Source organism: Platichthys flesus, chromosome 16 (assembly GCF_949316205.1).
Source record: "Platichthys flesus chromosome 16, fPlaFle2.1, whole genome shotgun sequence".
Taxonomy (NCBI): domain Eukaryota; kingdom Metazoa; phylum Chordata; class Actinopteri; order Pleuronectiformes; family Pleuronectidae; genus Platichthys; species Platichthys flesus.
In genome coordinates this window covers 18,093,142-18,114,818 of record NC_084960.1, presented here as the reverse complement: position 1 = coordinate 18,114,818, position 21,677 = coordinate 18,093,142, and the positions used below count along the sequence as shown (strand labels likewise).

At 41.7% G+C, this 21,677-nt stretch overlaps 1 protein-coding gene across 1 annotated transcript in view; it reads left to right on the top strand.

Annotated features, from left to right (window-relative positions):
* tmem104 (transmembrane protein 104) overlaps nucleotides 1-21,451 on the top strand; it is a 51,496-nt gene extending 30,045 nt beyond the window's left edge. Inside the window, exons 9-10 of the mRNA XM_062408791.1 lie at nucleotides 5,408-5,501; nucleotides 17,547-21,451. Coding sequence (XP_062264775.1) covers nucleotides 5,408-5,501; nucleotides 17,547-18,310 — 858 coding nt within the window. The 3' untranslated portion in view covers nucleotides 18,311-21,451. The remainder of the gene's footprint in view (nucleotides 1-5,407; nucleotides 5,502-17,546) is intronic.
* The last annotated feature ends 226 nt before the right edge of the window (nucleotides 21,452-21,677 follow it).

Sequence of the window (21,677 nt, the reverse complement as noted above, 5' to 3'; positions counted from 1 at the left end):
GTTCGTTTTTCACTGCTGATATATTTCAGCCAATCCCAATGACAAGAGTGTCAAGCAGTGTCTTACTTTCAATCAAACTGTCTATAGATAAAAAAAAAAACTGTTAGATTGCTTAATACTATATATTCAACATCCAAGTTCTCAATTCAAGGTTTTAATTAAAGTGAAATGATGTGTGCAGTCGTAGAGGACTTGAATTACTGTTGTTTATGTAGCGGTTCTTCTGGTGATGAAACATCTTTGATCTGTTGTCTTCACTAAAACCGCATAGGTTTCTGTTGTAAAATACATCTTGTAATTATAGCTGGGATTTTAATTTGTTTTTATTGTTTAACAAATTATGTGACTGAAAATATTGACATGGTTTTGGCTCCACGTCTGAGGAATCTTGCAGGTGAAATGACTGAAAAGGAGATTAAAAGGAAGCCCGTTGCTCTGCTAAAAATAATGAAAGCTTTCCTTTAAGGACATTATAGGAAAGGGTTATGGCTTGTTTTTTTATTTATTTATTATTTTTATTATTTCGCAGAAGACATCAAGAAATTCTTTAAATCTCTTCCTTGTCACTCTGCACCTCCTTGTAAAATATCTTACATACCATAGTTGTTTGCCACATTGCTGACTTGCGTCAACTTTATTTTTGTCTGCAACAAGAACCCCTCATATGTCAACATGGATTTATCACTTAAAGCATGTCGAAATTCTGAAGAATATACATTTTTAAGATTTATATTTCCTTTCTTTCCAAAGTTGTGACCAAAATTCATAAATTTGGCCATTATTAATTCAAATTGATGTGCAGCTTCAGTATATTCAGTTTCCTATCTGTTTGGAATAAAGATTAACATCAGACACAAATGGCCAGGGATCTTGGGACTGTGGGGATTGGGGATTATAATCCTCCTTTCTCTGTTTGATGGTTTGGGGTATTATCAGTGTCCAGGCTGGACGACCCCATGGAATCACCAGGGCACTTTGGTGATTTTCCGTGCTGTCCTAGGATCTCTGCTGGTCCTCTGGGTCTTTTACTGTTAACCCTCTTGCTGTCAGACAAAAAGTAAAAAGCTATTTCACAATTTAAATGCCTGACAACTTGGCAGTCATGAACAACCGATATACAAATTCAGCTGCAGTGATGTCCAAGAGCTGGAGGACATCTGTGCCATCGCAGAGTTTGGCCCACCCTTCTGAAAAGAACAGACAAATATGTTGAATAATTATTTAATGGGGTGGACGGTCGGGGTTGACTTATGCGGCCCTGCTGTGATGGCAACACCTGGCTCAGGAGAAATTCCCACATATGTGGTGATTAATGAGACCAGTGGATTGGTGGTCTCTCATCCGCACAAATCCAAAACACTGGTCGTCATAGACTAAGAAAGTGATTGACAGCTTTGGCCTCGGAGGCCAGTTAGTGGCAGCTTTTCACCATAATTGAGATCATTCACCATATCTAAGCTCAATTAATCTCATACTCCTAAATAATAACTTTGCAGCGTCACAGGGGCCACTGGAGAAGTTACAAAAGTGATGTGATTTTGTTACTTAGCTCTTAACCCTCGCAAACCTGCAAAGATTAAGAAACATGTAGTTTTATATATCTAGCAATTCTGAGCTGATTCATAAAGTCAGTATCAAGTGTTATACATCATGTGATTCAGTGGAATGCATTACCTGTATGTGTACAAACTATATTTGATATAAAATAAAATATAAACTCCTAGTGAAAGATTAATCCACAGTTAACCAGGTAATATAAAATGTTGCATAGTGATTTGGAGCTCCATGTAATCTTTGGTGAAAATACAGCTCTGCGAGTTCTGGGTGATGACACTAGGAGGAGCAGTTCCAGTACTAAACATGTAAGTTAGCCTTGGTTGTCATAAAGGGACCGTTCACCTGGAAAGTGGATATTCTTACAATTCAGACACAATTTAAAGCTTTAAAAATATATAACATGTAATGAGTTACTTTTTTGCTTCACTAATATTTTGTTTTCACTATCCTTAATGAGTTTTGGTGTTAGCCTTGGCAGAATATTGTACGGTCCACCCACTCTTCACAATCTTTCAGTCAAATGAGGAAGGTACATTTCTGGAATCACAATTTGACATCAGATGTTTATGTGTGAGCAGATTTTAAAATTTCCATCATAATAATAATATCAATATCAGGTCAGGAAATTTAGATAAAAATCATTACAAAATAGGAAATTCCTGTTTTACAGATCACTGCATGTGAACGTTTTTTTGTTGTTGATTTTTTTTAAACATCATTAATCAATTGTTAATGTTATGAGGTCCCCGAGCAAGCATGCTTCTTTCTTGAGGTGATACACTCTCAGTCGAACCCTGTACACAGGATATAGGACAGGTCTCAGTGTTTGTATCCATCATCCAGCCTTGGTCACATCCAAAGTTTCCCATCTTAGACCCACCGTTCATTGCCTTCCACTCATGTGTGTGATTGCAGCCAGGCAGGTGTTGTCTCCTAGCGTGGAGGAAAAATGGCAGTTTTTTAGGGTTAGTGTTTGTTGTGAAAAGTTAAATGTTTGTCGGTGATGAGTGTGCTGCTGCTGTGGAGGAGGAGCAGAGCCAAGGAGAAGGAGGCAATGGGAGGGAATCTGCCAGCCTAATCTGATTCATGCCACTTCTCTCCTGACTGAAGTGTTTGTGTTTATTGAGACATGTATTAAACTGAGCATGAAATGCAAGCAGTTTCTCTGGCGAGGACACTAAAATGCAGAGGAAAATCTGTATGTTGGCCTTGCGAGCAAGAGTGAGATGAAATTGCTGGAACACCAAGGGCAAAGTATTAAATGAATAAATGCATTGGAACCAAATGCCAATCTGTCTCAGTTTTGAAATTCCAGTTGTATTAATTTCTTCTTCTCCTGTTGTCTTGCACTTTTATTTCCCTAGTTGACTCTGCTGCATATCTCCAGCTGATTCTTGGAAAATGGAGCCACGGTTATTATGTGTGATATTAGTAAAATGACTGCTATTTAATATGCTGCTTATCAAGCATAGAAAATTATTCTCTGTGGCTTTCCAGCAGGTTTGCTTGTCTCTGTATTTTGTTTTTGGTTTGAGGCGTGAAAATCTCTGAATGTGCTTAATCATTGTAGTCTGCTGAAGCTCAGCAGCTCCTTGTGGTGCAGCCGTCAGGTAGAGCTCCAAGCACCAACCCTGTGTGCCACATCAACAGAACCACAGGTTGTGGGATAAACAGAATATGTGTGCACACTAGCGTCACCTTTTGTTTGTTTGTTTGAGTATGCCTGGTGATCTCCTGCTGCCTCTACTGACACACTACCAGTTTATGTATCTGCTCCGGTAGAGTCGTGCCAGCTCTCTGGGTCTGAGTCACCCTACGGCACATGGCATCTGATGCCCCTTCGCTCGCCCACTCTCACTTCCACTTTTCCATTACCATGCTGTCTTTTCCTGTGGCCCTCCTCCATCAACTGTGCCGCTCTTGTGTGCCTTTGTGTTTTGGTTGTACATGATTTAGCTCATTAACCCTATTTATTTTACAAATGGCATTAGTGCCAGACATTTTTCACAAGTATAATAGGGTTTTAGAGATCAACATAAAAAATGAGAGAATGCTTTGAAACTACTGGTCAGTCGTGGTATTAACAGCCAGCCAGACCTCATTTCAGTTTACTCTGCGTTTTTTGTTTTTCAACTTGGAGGGAGGATTGGACATTGTTCCATTTTCACTGATTTGTTTAGCGAGTGTAATTTGGTGCAGCTTTAATGAATTGAGTGGATTAATGGACCAATTGAAAAAAAAAAATACTGCCCTCTCTGAGTAAAGCTGGCCAACAGATGTAGCAGTCGCATATACAGTCTTTATACCAGAAGCTAAATGAGCCACTTTCATTACATGATCAATATGTCTCAAACAATAATAAACATTTCAACTTAGGCCTGGGTTGATATCGTGCAGTGGAAGTTTAACGTTAAACCATAGTTCCTGAGAAAGGCTCCCTGTGCTGAAGCATTTGGCCCATCAGCCGGCTGCCATTAATTACACTTTCCTCTTCAGACACATGTGTCTTTATTATGATTCATTTATTACATCTGTGGGTGTGCAGATTTATTCTTCGACTCGTTTTGAGCTCTGGCCGCACTTTGCCAAGAAGACAGCTGGTGATTCTTTAATATATAGACACAGAGGCAACATCATTATTCAGCAGAATAATCCGTTTATTTTAATTTTTTCACACATGCAGACATCCCAGCTGGTCATCTGGAAATAAAAGCTGATTCCGAAGTTCCCTTGATCCTTAATTAACTAAATTAATCAGTTTTAGAAATATGTAATTCCCTGTAAGACACATTAAGAAACTTATAGGGATAGTTCACCAAAAAATGAAAATTCACTCATTATCTACTCACCACTAGAGGGGTGAATGAATTTTTCAACAGAAAAAAAAACTTCCACTGTGGTGTCTTGAGTCTACATACGTGTGCTAAGAACTACCAAAAAGGACACACACAATTTTTAACAATTCAAACAAAAGCATACTGACATTGTTTTGAGGAGGCGGGGTCACGAATTATGCTGCTTTTTTTCACACTTTTTAATTGCATATATTTTTTCTGTCTATTTATACTTTTATGTGAAATACATTTGGAGGCACCAGGTGTGAACTGACAAACTCAGAGCTGTGCAGTTGTGATCATCTCACCGGGGCCGGATGTTAATATCAGGTCTGAACAGCCTTTGAAACTCAGAAGGCTGGTCTGGAGATGGGATGGCACACAAGAGGCGGCCACGTGGAGAATGGGGGGTGGAGGGAAGAGAACCGCGGAGGAGCGAGTGGAACTGATGGAATTGGAGCTGCAGACGCTCATCCACTGCCCCTGATTGCAGCTCTTGATAAAGAGACTATCTGATAGGCAATCAGAGCTGAGGCCCGAGGGGATTTGAAGTTTTTGCTGGACTATGGATTGGCCCACCTGTTCATCTGGGCTCCTATCTTTTTTTGGAGAGTGCTGATGGGATTGTGACAGCACTTGGCGATGATGCGTTTCAGAATCACATGTATGGGAATTGTCACAATCGCATGTCCAAAACAGAAACAAGGATCAAGCAACACACAATCGGGGAGTAATACAAAACTTCAAATTACAAGAGAGCTTGTAAATGTTTATGCCTCCACGCTAGCAAAATGTGGATATGCTCTGTGACACTCACTTGTGTGGGAGGGGGATCCCTCACTTGTGACTCCTCCGGTGTTTTTTCCAGTTAAAAGTTTTTCCTCAATCTAGTTGAGGCTTAGGGACAGGGAATGTTGCACCCTGTACAGATTGTTAAGCCCTATGTGGCAATTTATGATTTGTCAATATGGGCTTTACAGTTTGATTGACTGCTTGTCTTCTTTGTGTTTCTGCAGAGTGTGTTCGCGGTGATGTTGGGGCCTTTCGCTTTCTTTAACGCTCAGAAGACCAAATATCTGCAGATCCTCACCTCATTCATGCGTTGGATTGGTAAGACTTCTTCCTCACTCCTACACATCTTTCAGTTTACTGATATGTTGAAGGTTTTGGTTTCTACAACCTATTTTTCAACCTACACACATTTCCATTTCCTTGATGTCCCCCCTCTCCCCTCACACCCCTTTGCCTGTGTGGCTTCCGTGCTCATGTCCGTCCATCATGGTTTGGTCCTGCTCTATGTCTTTGGTTCCCATCTCCCCTCATTCCTCAGCCTGACAGGCTTGACAGGCCGTCCCAAGCTTGATTGGACTGTCACTCACAGGGCGTCGGACGAAAATAAACCGCCCGTCCTGGGCCCCGCTGTAAAATCACAACACCACTGAATCATGGTGCTCCCGTCAGCCCCCGCACAGGCACGTGCTAGATCGCAGAAGCAACGCACAACCACAGCAGCATCAAACACACTGTCCGCTGGCTGGCTAAATAACACAGGGCTGTCAGCTGCACCTTTCACACTGCCCCGTCTGTCCTCAACCTCCCATGGCTCCCTATGTAATTGATTGTTTGAGTCGTTTGTGCAGGGCTCTTTACAGCACCGGCTGATGATTGGAAATGGCTCCAGAGGAAGCTTTATGTTTCCTTCATGTGTTGGAGCGATAAAAGATTCAGAAGAAAGATAAATAAAATCAGATTTGGATTTTAAAACACACGTTTCATTTAGCGACGGCATCAGTTGGAGCAGATCCGTTTACAGCAATACAGGGAAATAAACTAACTCTGATTAATATTCTTTGAACGCCTCAGTCTCCTAAGGGTGTCACACATTTTGGTTACTGGTATTTTGGGGATCAGAGGCTGAAACATATCATTTAGTTTACCTGTCTGTTCATATGCCTGTTTGTTTAATTTTGCAAAAACATGCACTTTCGTACTAAACGTACTAAAAATTATTAGAAACTAAAATTGTGGATGGAGTTGTGAGAAAACCCAACTTTCTAAAAACCAAGTATTGTTCAGAAACAACCGCAGTTGTAACCTGCAATAATTAGTTATCATGCATAGAAGACGAGGCCGACTGTGTTCATTATGTATTCAGTTGGGTTTTAAATGTCAACCTCTGGCTTTGCTCCAGAGCCCAAATAGATAGATCTGGGGCTGACACTGATAATGGAGATGACTTTTATGCATTGTATATTATGTAATATATTTCAGATGTGAAATGCTCATAGCGACCAATTTGATCATCCAACAGATAAATTGGTTGCACTCAAATTATTTCCTCTAATTTTCCTTTTCCTGTTGTGCATCTATTTTGTATAGTGCAGAGAATCACGTGCGTTTCCTGTTGTGTATTGGATATGTAGGATTTTTCTGAGCCTTTTGAGTATAACAGACTGCAGAATGCTTTTATGGCCTGGTTTCTTTCCAGAAATATGTATGTGAGTCTCTTTGTGGACAGCTTCAGTGTGTTAGGATGGATTTAAAATGCTCTGCTGTTCTCAAAAGAACTATAACCGCCCTGTAGCAAGTGGCTCCAATGTCCTACAGTACTCCCCTGTGTACACGCGGATCCCAGTTTGTTCCTTTAAATGAAACGTTATATGCTCAAAGGTGCTATGACAGATGTTTTACAGCTGCATCGAACTTATGACACATTTAGGAACCACTCGCATCAACTAAAGAAGGCCCTGCTGCTTTTAAAGCTGTGAAAGGTGTTAGTTTGCTTTAATACAGTCCTTGTGACACTCCCTGGATAAGCCCGGCGTCCAGCATAACATGTCGCACAAACCGTGCTGCCCTATGTGGGTGCATGGTGTGCTGGACGCCAGGGTTAGCAGCTGGCTGATGGTCCAGTGTCCTGCCTTCTGCCCTCGGCTGAGGCTTTGTCACGCTTGTTGCCACTCAACTGTTGTCACCTCCTTGTCCAGTGAGCCCCTATTTCTCTTTTTTAGCACTAAACATGAGTGATGGTGTGACTTCCTGCTGCTTGGCTATCTGGGACTTTCAATGTGACGCCTTTTGTTTAACCACAGACTCTAAAACACAGAACTCCTGGCTTTCAGGAATTTCACGACGTAAAGCCATCTGTAGACTTTATCACAAATTCATCTTTTGACAAAATTAGAGTTGATTATTTTCTCCTGGAGCGACAAAGAGATCAAACTGGTGGGCAACATTTCAGTTTTTGCCCGTCCATACTACAACACAGACCCTGAGTCTTCAAACTAAGACGGGAGCGGCAGAGTTTAGAAACTTCTCAGTTTTATTCGCTTGAAAACGGAGTTGTTAGGACGGCAGGTGTAAATGTAGCAAACGTGAGCAGTTTTAAAATGAACATGTTGTGTGGTTGAAGCCTTAGTTTTACAGATTGCTTTCAGAACCTCCACTTCGCTGCGAGAATGAAGCAGTGCGTCTGAGGCTTAACAGGTGGTTTATATTTTTAACTGTAAATCAGAAAAGGTACTCTAGTGGACTCCCAGAATGAAAATAGAGCATCTTTAAACAACAAAATATAAAAACAGTAAAGGGGTCAATATTTTTTTAGGCGATTTATGCAACATTTCTATTGAGACATAGTTTGCTTTATGTTTAAAATAAAAATACAGACTCTTTAAGATTTGAACAAATGCAATTCATTTTATGGTCAAATAGGTTTTGCATCAATGCATCTTCAAATGATAAAGCATGTGAAATAGCTTCTCTGCACCATGAAAAAAATAACTCCAGCGTCTCACCATCCATCTCAGGCTCATAGTTCACTACACTGTAGTGGTTCCCAAACTTTTTGTGCCCAAGGCACACCAAAGGACAAATAAAAATTTCAAGGCACACCTATTGTGCAAAATAGCCTTATAACACGTGTTATCACTAATATCATCTGTTTATCTGTTAAGTTTATAATTATTTACTAATGCCAAATAAGATGTGACCAAGACAACTATTCTACTCATGAAATATTTATTAACAAAATACTTCACAAAAATATTTAAACTTTATCAAATTGGGCTTAATCAAACACACCCATTTCAACCAGACAGGTGAGGCAAAGGAAACAGAAATTCAGCAGAGAACTGTCCATGAGAAAGCTGCATGGTCCTGAATCTGACCCACAAATTATAACTGTAACATTTAGAATCAGGCTTTTTTGTAAATATTCTGCCTACTAACAAATCAGTGGGACACATGTGCCTGTCGGGGCGCACAGATTTTTTTAATCCTTGGTGGCACGGAGGAGAGGGCCACTCGCAAGTCCTGCTCAACAGAGAGCCGTGACCTGGTCTTGTTCTTCATGTGAACAAGAGTGGAGAACGCCAACTCACACAGGTAGGTGGTGGGGAAATGAAGAAGTTGGTCGATAGCGTGGTGTGAGATGGTTGGATATTCTGATGCACAAACCAACCAAAACTGATCGAGTGTGAGCTCACTAAATTTCAGTTTCAGCGTGCGGTCCGCACGGAGCTCTGTGCTCTCCTCTCTCTCCTTCATAGTGAGCTTCTCGGTTGAGGACTCGGACTCCTGGTTGAATGGGTCTCGGATCCAGTCATTGTCCTCGATGTCCGCCACACGTGGAAAATAGCGCTCAAACCTCTCTTTTAAGGTCTGAAGGTGTTCGGCATATATAGCGCGCTCACTGGCTGCCTGTGGCGCAGCTGATGCCAGCGGGAACATGTTCATGGAGCCCTGTTCCAAAGCCTCGCGCCACAGGGTCAGTTTGCCCATAAAGCCCCGAATCTTGTCTGTGGATGATAAAATGTTTTCATTCCTGCCCTGAAGCTTGGCGTTTAACTCGTTGAGATGCCCAAATATGTCTGCAAGGTAAGCCAGCCTGGCGCACCAGCTCTCATCCGCGAGCCTGTCCTTATGAGGGACAGCGTGTTCACGTGAAAATTCCAAAAGCCATAAGACAGGTAACTTTCATGATACTGTCGGCTGACAGTTTTTTTCCTCTTTTCTTTCGGTGGGTTGTCGGACTCGGCAGTCTCTACACTGGTGGTTGGTGGTTTGCTCCGCACGAGAAAGCGCTCCATTTTCCCTCTTGTTTATGTTTTAATGTTGTGTTCACCTGCGCCACTGCGCGAACAGCGAAATGTGGGATCCTCTTTGAGGATTTTTTAAATAGTTTTTAGATAAAGAGTTTGCCTCTGTATTATGGAATGAGTGCATTCAAAGTAGTATATAGTAAATTAAAATAATTATGTTTGTATAGTTGTATACTATATTGCAGTAGGCTATGGTTGTCACAAAATCCCACAGCACACTTTGACCCGCCTCACGGCACACCAGTGTGCCGCGGCACACAGTTTGGGAACCACTGCACTACAGCATCGTATAAGAGGCTAAGAAAGTTCCCGAGGGGATATTCACAGCTGCCTTCTGCCCATTCTAAATGGTTGCGAAAGGAACCTATTGTTTTTGAAGGTCAGCGGGACTGTGGTGGCTGTTTGAGCGGAAAGTTCGGTATGACCAGAGCATGTAGCTCACAGGGGGATGGTGAAATATGAGCGGCTCTTAATGAACCGTACAACAGAACCTCACAGTTCAGAGGTCCTGTAAAAATTACATTTGAGAAACACCATTTTTCTCTGTCTCTCTATGACACCCCGTTTTTCACTCTAGGACGAAAGGATCAGGCATTTTTTCCAACCAAATATCACTACAACCTCTGTTTCTGTTGTTGCAGGCCCCTGTCCTGTATCCCTCTGTATTGATGTTAATTTTACTTCCTGCGGAGATGAGTTCCAGGGTGATTAAGGGAATGTGTAGTTGACTATTGTCTATGGTCAGCCAAAGAACTTGATCTATAAGACCTATACCCTATAACTAAGCTTTTAATTATGTTTGCTGACCTCAGGGCCTTGTTTACCCTAGAGCTGCCTTCATTCCTGGGTGTGAAGGGATGAATGAGAGCTGCACCTTTATTTTTAAGAGAAGATTATTTTATTGAGATGTATCGTAGACAGCCCGGCCAAAGTCTAATCTTTCTTTCCAACTCGCAATTCTCTCCTTAAAAAGTTCCGCCATTGAAGAACTACTGTCAACGCCGCCTCCTCCACAATTTTCTCTGCTGTATTTTGTCTTTATCCCTAAGGGCAGAAGACGCGCACAAAGACAGACGAAATGAACCATAATTGAATACTCTAGTCTGTTTTCAGATAATTATCTAACTTTGAGCATTAGTGAGCCTGTAGTTCACTCTGGCTTAGGCAACACTCCATTTAAAAAAAGTTTCTAAAAAACTCAGTTCTGAAAATGCTCTGCATTAATTTCCCATCAGTTGACAAATTGTCCCAACAAATTGGAAATTTTTGTTTTATCCCAAAGTCATTATTTCATTATGACTTTTAAATCGAAGACAAAAAAAGCACCACACCATCCCTGTGCATCACAGGAGAAGAGGACTGTGTCTCATGGATTAACTTAAGTTATAAAAAAATTATTTCATATCAACAAAACAAACTTTTACTTTAATTATTTTGCTTGTTCCTCAACTTGCAGGTTTTAGCGGCAGCAGCTTTCTTATCTGTGGATCTTTTTCTGGGCACAGGCTGAGAGAGGGAGTTAATTGGTGTTTTCGTGAAGCTTTTCGACATGAAGCCGTGAACATGAAGCTTTTACACACAAAGCTGTTACATATTGCAGTGTCATGGAGTTTGGCCGCCTCTTCCCCGTGAACCCCAGCTGCGGTGTGGGGCGGTAAACAGTGAGACCGACTGCTGTGCTTCTCTGTGCTGTGTTTACCGATCGTCCTATCTGAGATCACACTAGTGTTCTCCAGGCAAGGCAGCCACTTATCACCCGGCCGCCCACCAGACACGACAGCGACAGCTCACCGTAGCTCTGCTCCTGATTTTGAATGACAGAGCTCTGCCACAGCAAGAAATCCTGAAACCCTGGCGAGAAGTGGGCAAAGAGCCGGCACTGCTAATTACACCGAGATTATCCCAGAGTGCTCAAGGAGTGTGTCTCTTAATTAACGATGGGATGATTGCTGAGCGGTACAGCCACTAGAGGGGGAGATGTTCAAACTGGCAAACAAGATGAGAAAAGAGCAGAATCTTGTGCACTCTTAGTTTTTTAGATGCAATGCCGAGAAGTCCTTGACCTTCTCACTATCATAAATGAATTGCTCACGTTTAAGTGTCCGAGTCATTCTTTCCAAGGAGCGGGCCCCCACCCCCTCAAAGCTTTCTCGAGCTCCGTCGCACATGAGATTGATCACCTCTCACCTTCTACCATTTTCTACTCATTAATTGAGTCCAGGAATCCCATCTCTTCTGAGGTAGCCGGCGAAGAGTCCTTCTCCATAGGCAATCGATGACTCCTTTGAGTATTGAGAGTGTCTGCCAGCCTCGGGTTAACAGCTACAGCTTTGTTTGCTACCATAGAGAGCACAGCCGTAACAGTCTGCTGTGGGGGGGTTGTTAAGTTGAGCCATTCCTCCCAAGGTCATTCCTGTCCCCATCCGGGTAATATAAATCACAGGCTGCATGATGGACGACCACTACTTATATGGATGTGATGTGTGGCTGTTTGACACCTCCTCAATATATATTCACTTCCCGTGTTCACATGTCAAGTGTAGCGGAGAGTATCTGCAGAGCCCAGCGTGTCACTTTGAAAGTGCATGTAATCACCATAGCCTGACTGATATCTGCAGAGGTTAATGTCTCCTCGCGTGTGAATGAATGACTTTGGTGGAGGATCTCTGGACACGTTGGGGCTGTTGCTATTGGATTGGAGGTGGGTGACAGATTTCTTCAGATGGAATTACATCATGGAGTTGGTGGCATCTCATAAAGAGGCTTTCCCCTTCCTGTCAATCTAGAATAAGTAAGAAGATAATGAAGGAAGTCATGTTCAAATTATAACCTAATGATTATAATTTCCCTTCTATGTGTTAGTGGTCTCAGTATGCATTTGAATGTGGCTCTCACCTCTCTCTTACATGAAGCCAGTGACCTAGGAGGCCATTTGGGGGCTACACCCAAACTGATACGTGCATCAATTGAGCTATGTCGATACACCGCATAGTATTTCAGAGTTTTTAGGACCTTCAATGTAGAAAATATGGAAATATTACTTGAAAATTGTATTTTCAAAAGACGTATTCTTTCCTGTTTCATCACTCACCTGTAACATTAACCTAAGATATTTAATACAACATGGGTAAAGACTTACAAGTGTTGTTAACTTGTTTTTCTATTGTAGCAGCCATTGAGCCAAATTGTTCTTGTTTTATAAGGTTACAACTGCCTGTATGTGCAGGAGACCAGCGGCCAGTCAGGTAGCCTGCGACAATGCCCTTGGCCTTGAGCATAGAACAGTCATTCAGATCATGTAATAGTAATCCCCTCTGAGGAAGCTTTCAGAGAGGACGTTAATAAACGTCCTCACAATATAAAGAAAGTAATAGAAAAATTTGTAAAAACCAAGGATAAAAATATCAAGCAATGCAGCTCCTTTTTTGGAACCAAGTGGGCGACTTTTGTGTGACTTGTAGGAATGAAAACATACAAAAATCATTTCGGATAAGAACCCAAAATGCTTGCGTGGACTGACATTGTTTCTATTTTAGAATGTAGAATTTCAAATTAAATCACATTAATATAGAAATGGATTGACTCTATAAACACAGTACCACACTCCGTAGTTTCCTTTGTCCTTCACAACAGTTGATGCGAGCTAAAATGCCTTCACTTCATGGGGGCATCGTACCTCAGCACTGAGATTGATGGCTCCAGGTGCAATGAGTGAGATTAAAGTTGTCGCAGGTGTCGATGGTTCCTCCACCTCATGTAGAAGGATGCAGCTGAGAGTCCATGACATATGAGCACATTATGAAAAGCTTTATTCTCTGGGCTTTGTTCTCGGTATTCAGCTTCTGTCCACCATCTTGATTCACTTTCTTTGATTCACTGTCAAGTAAGTAGGATAAAGGAATTCGCTGCCACTGATTTCCATAACATTTTGTCATCTGTAATCATACAGAAAGCAGGAGATCTAAAGCTTTGGATTTTGATGTTCTCGGGGGTAATTTGAAATATTGCCTCATTATCCCCCCTTGTTTACATTTGAACTGTTAGCTAACCGGTGTGACACAGGCTCTTGCAGCATTTTAATCTTGGCGTAAGTTGCCAGAAAAGGTGCCCTGCCACCCTGAGGTACTTTTAATTAAAAGCCCCATGCTTGTTTCCTTCCTGCGCAGCCTGTGAGTGTTGATGTCAAGGAGGAGAAAAGCTTCCTTTCGCCCGTCCTCTACCTTTTCTTCTCTGGCAATACAGCAGAGGAGACAGGTGGCTGCGCTTGCTGCTTCACATGGAGCTACTCTTACTTACAGAAAGGTGGGAAGACGATGAGAGTTTGAAGGAGAAAGAAGACAAAGTGAGCAACAGGAGCCGACAGATGGGATGTAGTGATCTTTCGCACATTAAAGATGATGTGCGTCTGCAACACAGACAACAGTAGGAGACAGTTTCATTGCAACAAAACGCACAAATCCAGTTTTCTGGAGTTTGCCTTTCACATATAAAGAATCCAACAGGAGATTGCCATAGTTAGACGCGTTCACATCAACAGGAAAATGTCCAGAACATTCAGGCAAGGGAGGAGCTTGGGTATATTACATTACTTTACATGTCATTTAGCTGACGCTTTTATCCAAAGCGACTTACATTTTTAGAACACTCAGCATTTATGAGGGGCCATTTAGGGGTTCAGTATCTTGCCAAAGACACTTAGGCATGCAGATGGGATAGAGTGGGATTCGAACCGGCAACCTTCTTGTTGCAGAGCACCCGCTCTATCCCCTAGGCCACGTCTTCTTCTACCAAGCAGGAGGTAGAAGAATACATATACGGTAGATTCTGCTGCGGAAATCAGTGTGTTTGTTTACTGCATTGACAACAGCGTTGGACTTTAAAGCCTTTAAATCTCGTCTTTCCAATTTGACATCTTCGTCAGTTTCTCCTTAGTTAATGGCTCCTTTTTATGATCCCAAGATATTTCTATTTTCCAGTTTAGTGTCTGACACATGTAAGAAACATGCCGACTCGCTCGCTGGGAATTTTCAGGACATTTTCCTGTTGTATTCTAGTATTGGCTCACTCAGACATTGTATTAGGGGACTGGCAGGAAAAGCTCCACAGCGTGTACTCAGCAGCTAACTCAGACATTTCCGTTCTCTCATTAAGTTCCTCCGAACATTTTCCAGAAAATATCCAGGTTTTATTGCAGGTCTGAAAGCAACTTTTTTGGACTATTTCAGAAACAATATTTGTTAGAGGACAAATTGCAAATCTTGAGTCCTCTCACCTTCTAAAACGTGACAATTTTCTGTTTCTAATTCTCGTAAATGAGGGTAGAAATTGAGGACTTCAAGGTTTGGGATGATTTCACATCACTTCGCTAGCAGTTAAATGTGACATTTGGATAAACAATGAATTTATTCATGGCCGATAAATAATATTTCCGTTGCAGCCCTACATCTTCTTAGTCCATGTCATTGAAAGTTGGTCTGCTGCCAAACAATTTGACCTCTCTGAATGAAGGTCAGACTGGGGGGGGGGTACCCCCAGAGCTTTTCCCAGAGCCAAAGACCCCATTGGACAGAGGCCAACGATGCATTAAATACTGAACACTTGTGCAACCAGTGAAAAGACTTTGGCTCCTGAAATGAGTGGGTGATTAGATCTACGCTGATGTGAGTTTAAAGAAAATGTGTGAAAGAAGAGGTGGCATGTCACTTTTAGTCTTATTCATCCATGAAAATATTTGGTCCCTACAGGGGGTGTTTTTCATACTGATTGTGCAAAAGAATCTACACTGAAACAAAAAACAGTGGGAAAATGGCAAAATACTGAATATTTCGATCTGTTCATCCCAGCCATTATCTAAAACAATCGGGACTGACCATCTGGTTATTCTGCAGAGTCTTGATTCGGTATACCTCTGTTTGGACGTAATGAAGGATAACCTTACTGAATCACCTGTCCAGAGTATCTCAACTTTTTTCTTTCTGTGTTTGATGTTTCCTCCTTTGTTAATTTGAATCGCTACTTATTTGTTTTATTCAAATTTGTTTGTTTGACTCTGTGTTGACTCTATAAATTAATTCCACTGTTTTACTTCCTGTACTTATTATTATTTTACTTGTGATGATTCGTAGTGATACCATTCTCCCAGAGATTCTTCGCTTATGTTATATATTTTGTCTTTGTCTGTGATGGTTTCTCCTTCCCTTCGTACACCCCACCCACCCACCACCCACCGGTAATTGTTATGAATTTGATCCTCCTGAAGTCCATTAAAGTGCCACTGCAGGAGAAACCAGGAGCTGATTAATCAAACTTCAAGTTCCCACCTACTCCTCCAGCCTGATGAAACACTGTGACCTGCGCTGGAAACAGAAACTCTGCTTTTCTCTGACCTGCTGCATTGGCCCTGAAATATTACCATCAACAGCAGCAGGGATATGTTAGTCATGCATTACACCCAATCCCCAACAGTGTGTGGCAGTGTATGGTATAGAATCATTTTCTGCATATGTGTGGCAAATTATGGTCTGAGTGTCACTGCCTGAAAAGTCACCTCGTGTTTAAAGGACAGCTGGTGATGAAAGTTGAAGGGCTGGCTGCAAGCCATCGAAGGGCTATGACTAACTCCTGGTGTCATGGGCTGATTGAATGTGTGTGGAGGTTAAACGGCTTACTGGGTCACATGACCGTCAGCCAGTAACAGGACTGCACCACTCACTCAGTGGTCTCCTTTTGATACTCTCCTGCCGGTTGCCAGAGAGGCGTCTCCAGAAATCAATTTTGAGATGTGAACATCATGTGAACAGTGGGGAGTGGACACAGATGGAGGTGGGGGTGGTTCCTAACCCTATCTCCACCTGGCTCCAGTGACTTTATGTTGGGCCAGGAAATTTTCCATAGTTTTTTGTACTGTCGATGGTTCTGGGGCAAACAGATGGAAAGCTGTAACACACTGGGAGAATGAAATGTATCCACATGAAGTGTATTCAACTTGATGAAGTTTTTCAGCACAAATATCATTATATAGGTTCATTTAGAAAGTTTGAACGGTTACTTTTTCTAAACTCATTTCAAACATTATAATGCAATGTATCTGAAAGATCAAATAAAAGCAGTTTGATACAAAGTAATTTAAAGCAATAAAAGTATAAGTTATAGGCAGTAGATAACCTGTAGTTATGTTTTTCTGGACATTTTTATATTAACTAAAAACTACTTTTGAACATTCAGTTTGAAATGTGGTCAATTATCAGAGTGCTGATCCCAAGAAAGTGTGAGGGTTCATTTGGTGATATATATTTTAGTCCTAATGCAGAGACACGTGTAAGATACAGACAGTTATACACTGGAGCAGCACTACTAGTCTAGATTTCTGATGTCTGTGAAAATAATCGGTAGAGAATAGTGGAAAAAGGTTGCGAAGAGGTGGCTGGATTAGAGATGAGCTAAATAAAAGGATCATTTCTGGGTTTGGCCTCAGGCTGAACCCAGGACAGATGTTTTATCCCAGCCCATCAGCTCCTTGTGGTTACACTGCTGCTAAGCTTTTTCCTGATGGAAAGAGCATAATAACTCAGTTCAAAGAAACAGACCTTCTTGCATGTTCAGCAATTGATTCTGTTGTTCAGTGTTCTGGAGTTGAGCTTCGCTAAACTTTGAATAAACTGGTGAACCGCTCTTTGGGCAGCAGCGTTGGGGCATCTTCAGCAGTTGGTCTTTACTTAAGCCAGCTCAATTACTGAAGTTCACTTGTACAGTATCCACAGGTTAAGGAAACAGACCAATCAAAAGAGTCAGGTTCAGAACCACCACCACACAGGTACCACCTATAATCACATCAGGTAACAATGATAATATTTTTAAAGAAACTGGTAATTCAATGTGTGTACAAAACTGGCTTTGGTGGGTGGCTACAGATATGTTAGATTTAAATCAGTAATTTGATGCTATGAAAACATTGTGATAAATACATATTTGACAGCTAAATGTACATGGAATTTGTGTTTCTGTGTCACAATAGCATTAATCTTGTCTTTTTATATTTTGTTTCCTTCTTTTACAGCTTTTACCATGATGATTATATTGGCTTTAATCCGCATTAGCAAAGGCACCGGTGAGGGCCGCCCACCAGTCGCCTCCCTATCTGGAGTCCCCAACCTGTTCGGGGTGTGTGTCTACTCCTTCATGTGCCAGCACTCCCTGCCTTCCCTGATTACGCCCATCTCTGAAAAGAAACGAGTCGGCGCCCTGGTGTTGGCGGACTACATCCTCATCCTGGGCTTCTACATCCTCCTGTCGTTCACCGCCATCTTCTGCTTCGACAGCTCACTGCTGTACGACATGTACACCCTGAATTTCACAGACAACTGCGATGTGTTGAATGTTCCATGGCTCCGCTACTTCTTGGGCTTATTCCCAGTCTTCACCATCAGCACCAACTTCCCAATCATTGCCGTCACGCTTAGCAACAACTGGAGGACCCTCTTCCATCGTGATGGAGGCACCTACCCCTGGGTGGTGGACCGTGTAGTGTTTCCTCTCATTACCCTTGTCCCCCCGATCGTGGTGGCCTTTTGCACCCACAACCTGGAGTCCCTGGTGGGCATTACAGGAGCCTATGCTGGCACAGGTATCCAGTACATTATCCCAGCCCTCCTTGTTTATTATGGTAGACGCCATCTGGAGCCCATGATGGACAGAAATGCCATCAACAAGCACCAGTCTCCCTTCCGCCACGCCTTCTGGGTGTGGTTTGTTTTGCTGTGGGCTGCCTTCTGCCTGATATTTGTTACAGCCAACATCATCCTGAATGACACCAAGAAATGAGAACTCATCGTTCCAAAAACTTTCAAAAAAACAAACAGTTGGCCAGTTTCTTCGTTCCTGTTCTCAAAGCCTTACTTGCTGTTGGTTGGACAGTGTGCCTTTTTATGGGACTTTTGTTGCATAAATTCAATGTAATTTAGAGTAATTTATCAAATTAGTTAAAAGGGACCAAATGTCACATGTTTATGTTCATTATAAAAAATATAAAAGCTGGAATAGTACTTGGAAATAATAAAAGGGAATTTATTCAAATTACTCTTGTCAACAAACACCTAAAAAAGTCTCGAGATATTGCACAAAAATCATCAAAATGGGGTCCAGTATGCTTCAAACTAAATTACTCTGGAGCAGTCGCTGTTCACACATGTATGATTTGCAGAAATGCTCATGTTTTCACAGGTTGTTGGTGTTGGAAACTTATAGAAATTGAAAATAGTGTAACTGGAACAAGATGTGTCAGAAACTGTTTAATTACCCCTTGTTCAAATCTCCAACCATAAGAAAGTTATTGTTGTGGTCCTGAATGATCCAGTAGACCTTCAGCGCAGAACATTCTTATAAAAATATACTAGAGCCATTCAAAGAGCCGGGTATCGACCAGAGAAAGGGCCTGTCACATCCATGCTCGTGTCCGTTTGCGCAACTGCTTGGCAACAAAATCAACAGAAGAAGAGAAACGCATCGGGGAGGATAAGTCTTTCGTGGCTGCCTTGTTTCCATTCTTCAGCGTAAGTGGCCTACGTCCTCCTCATCCCCATCGTGAACAATGAAGCCCTGTGCGTGACGGATCCAGACAGACAGGCCTCAAGGAAGAGCTACAGTTCTGTTTATCACCAGTAGTTCACACACAGGGCATGTCCCCCCCCCCCCCCCACACTCATGACTCTGACAGGCTCGTACTGTATCTATCATGCCGCCCATCACCTGACAAGTTAATCGTGATCTACAGCGCTTCTGCTCTGGCTGTGGGGAAGCCATCAGTGACCCAAAGTGAAGGCTTCTACTGAGCCCACAATAACTCTGCAGCTTTAACGCCACTCTCTGTGCTATACGTCCAATAACGCTTGGCAGCTTTCTCTGGGTATTGCCTATCTTAATGAACTTGTCTATTACGCTTACATTTCCGTCTTTGTCCTGTCCAATGGTCCTGTCTCTTGGGTTTTCCTTATTCTGAAAGTACCTCTTAGAGGCCCGGTATATAAAACATATTTTTATTGATTACAATTTAATTTTAATGAGGAAGAGAAAACATGCAGATGTTGAAGAAATGAAAGGCGAGATGAGAGGTACCAGTAGGAAGTTGTACATGACCTGTAAAACAAGAACACAATGGAACAGGAACAAAAGCAGATAAACAATGAAAAAATTCAGGAACCTCTACAGGTAACTAACGGCCGATTTCGAAAAACTTTACTATTATTAAGTATCCTGAAGGGGGCAGATTTTATTACTTATTCTGCAGCCAGCCACCAGGTGGTAATTGAGACATTTTTGAGGAGCTCCAAAGTTTGACCTCTTTATCTATGATGTCTGATGTCGACAGGACTGAGAACCAAACGCTGTGTAGTCCGCACTCCACAGTGGCGCTAATGCACCAATTCATTTACCAACCATAAGTAAACCTCCCAAGAAAAAGATGGACACTGTTACAAAGCTGAGGTTTGCACAATTACTGTTAGAAAGTCAGATGGCGAAATGGCGGCTGATGCAACGCAACTGCTTTACATTTGAAGGCTCAGAAAAACACATCCCTAATTCTGCTGCTTTCGCTCATGCTATTTTCAATATGGCTGATGATTTCCTGACGTAACCCCTCCCAAGGGACACTGAAATCAGTGAGTGAGCAGCTGTGTCATGACCAGTGTCATCTTTAAGACTTAAGTTTGGTTTAAATGAGTGGAACCGGTTCCCCTTTGTGACTGAAAGCTCCTGCTGTGTATGAATCGACAGTGAACCCTCCTTTCAAAGTCATTAAGATATTTTTCTCTGCCATTGTGCTACATGTTGACCAGATATAGCCAGCTCAGCTTTTTTTACAGATGCATGAGGGGATTTTAATTGTTCAACTGTACCTTGCTTGCACTGCAGCTGTATGGAAGCTTCTGCTTTCGTACTGTTTCTCAACTCGATCATCCAGGCTTGACTACATTTGTCCCCCCGGCTGCAGGAGCGCTGTTTTCTGTGGAATTTCAGGAGTTCCAAGATAACAAGGACACTCGTAGATCGAGACGCCGCTGTTATAAATTTTAAATGTGATTTTTCAAACACTTTAGCACCGCGTGGGATGTTCCATTCACCTCCAGGGTAAACATGGACAAATTAACCCAAACTTTCAGCCGTGTCCTGATTACACTCTTGGTATATGAGAAAATATTTGAGTTAACTTGCCCTTTAATTGTTGTTTTATGGAACTTCACGGAACTTAATGATAATATACTGATTCATACTTTGTGATTCGATGATTTGAATCCTGATTCATACATTGTCACAGCAAAGCCAAAGCTGTTTGAAATAATTTTATTTGAAATTTTGCACAAGGAGAGAAAACATAGCCTCTTTGATAGAGGTAAGACACAACATTTTAAATTAGAATAATGCAGAAAATTCTATACAGAGAAGAATATAAAATTGTGTGTGTGCGTGCGTGAATGAGATATTGATGTTAAATGCGTTTTAGATGACTCTTGTTTAGAGTTGTGAAATGTGCCTTTTTTTAACAGGGTTAAAACAAATATTTGACTCTGCTGTTTCTTCTTTATCTTCTTGTGAAAAAGCAGCTTATGTGAAAACATGTGCATGTGAGTCATTTCATTAATCTGACAATCGGTGTCCACAAATATCCCCTGTAATACTTTTTATGCTTTTTTTTCTTTCTAGTGAATATTTTTTGTGTGACTTGTCATTTATACAAATTTTTGCTCCTTTTGTTTTTACGATATGTTGTCCTGCCTGTGACTCTTGCTCATTTTATGTGGATGTTTACAGCTTTAATTGTTGTTATATTTGCTTTATGTTCATCTGAACCAAATGAGCATTAGATACTTTTTGTTTTTGTTTTGCTCATGTGACATTGATAACAATGACTGTCTGATTGAGTGTAGCGATCACATACACCAATAAATTGACATTTAGAAATTTAAACTTGACTTTTACTAAAACCTTTATGGCAATGCACTGCAGAACTACAGTAGATGGCCATTAGAATGTGGACGGAGAGGAACAGATTTTTCTCCCCCATGTATCCATCCACCGTGGTTTGTGATTAGCCATTTCAAAGCCTCGAGCTTGACATTCTGTCCAGCGCCATCTTCTCTTCTCTTTCATGTATCTAAACCTTATTGTCTATCTGACTCGAAATGGGACAGTC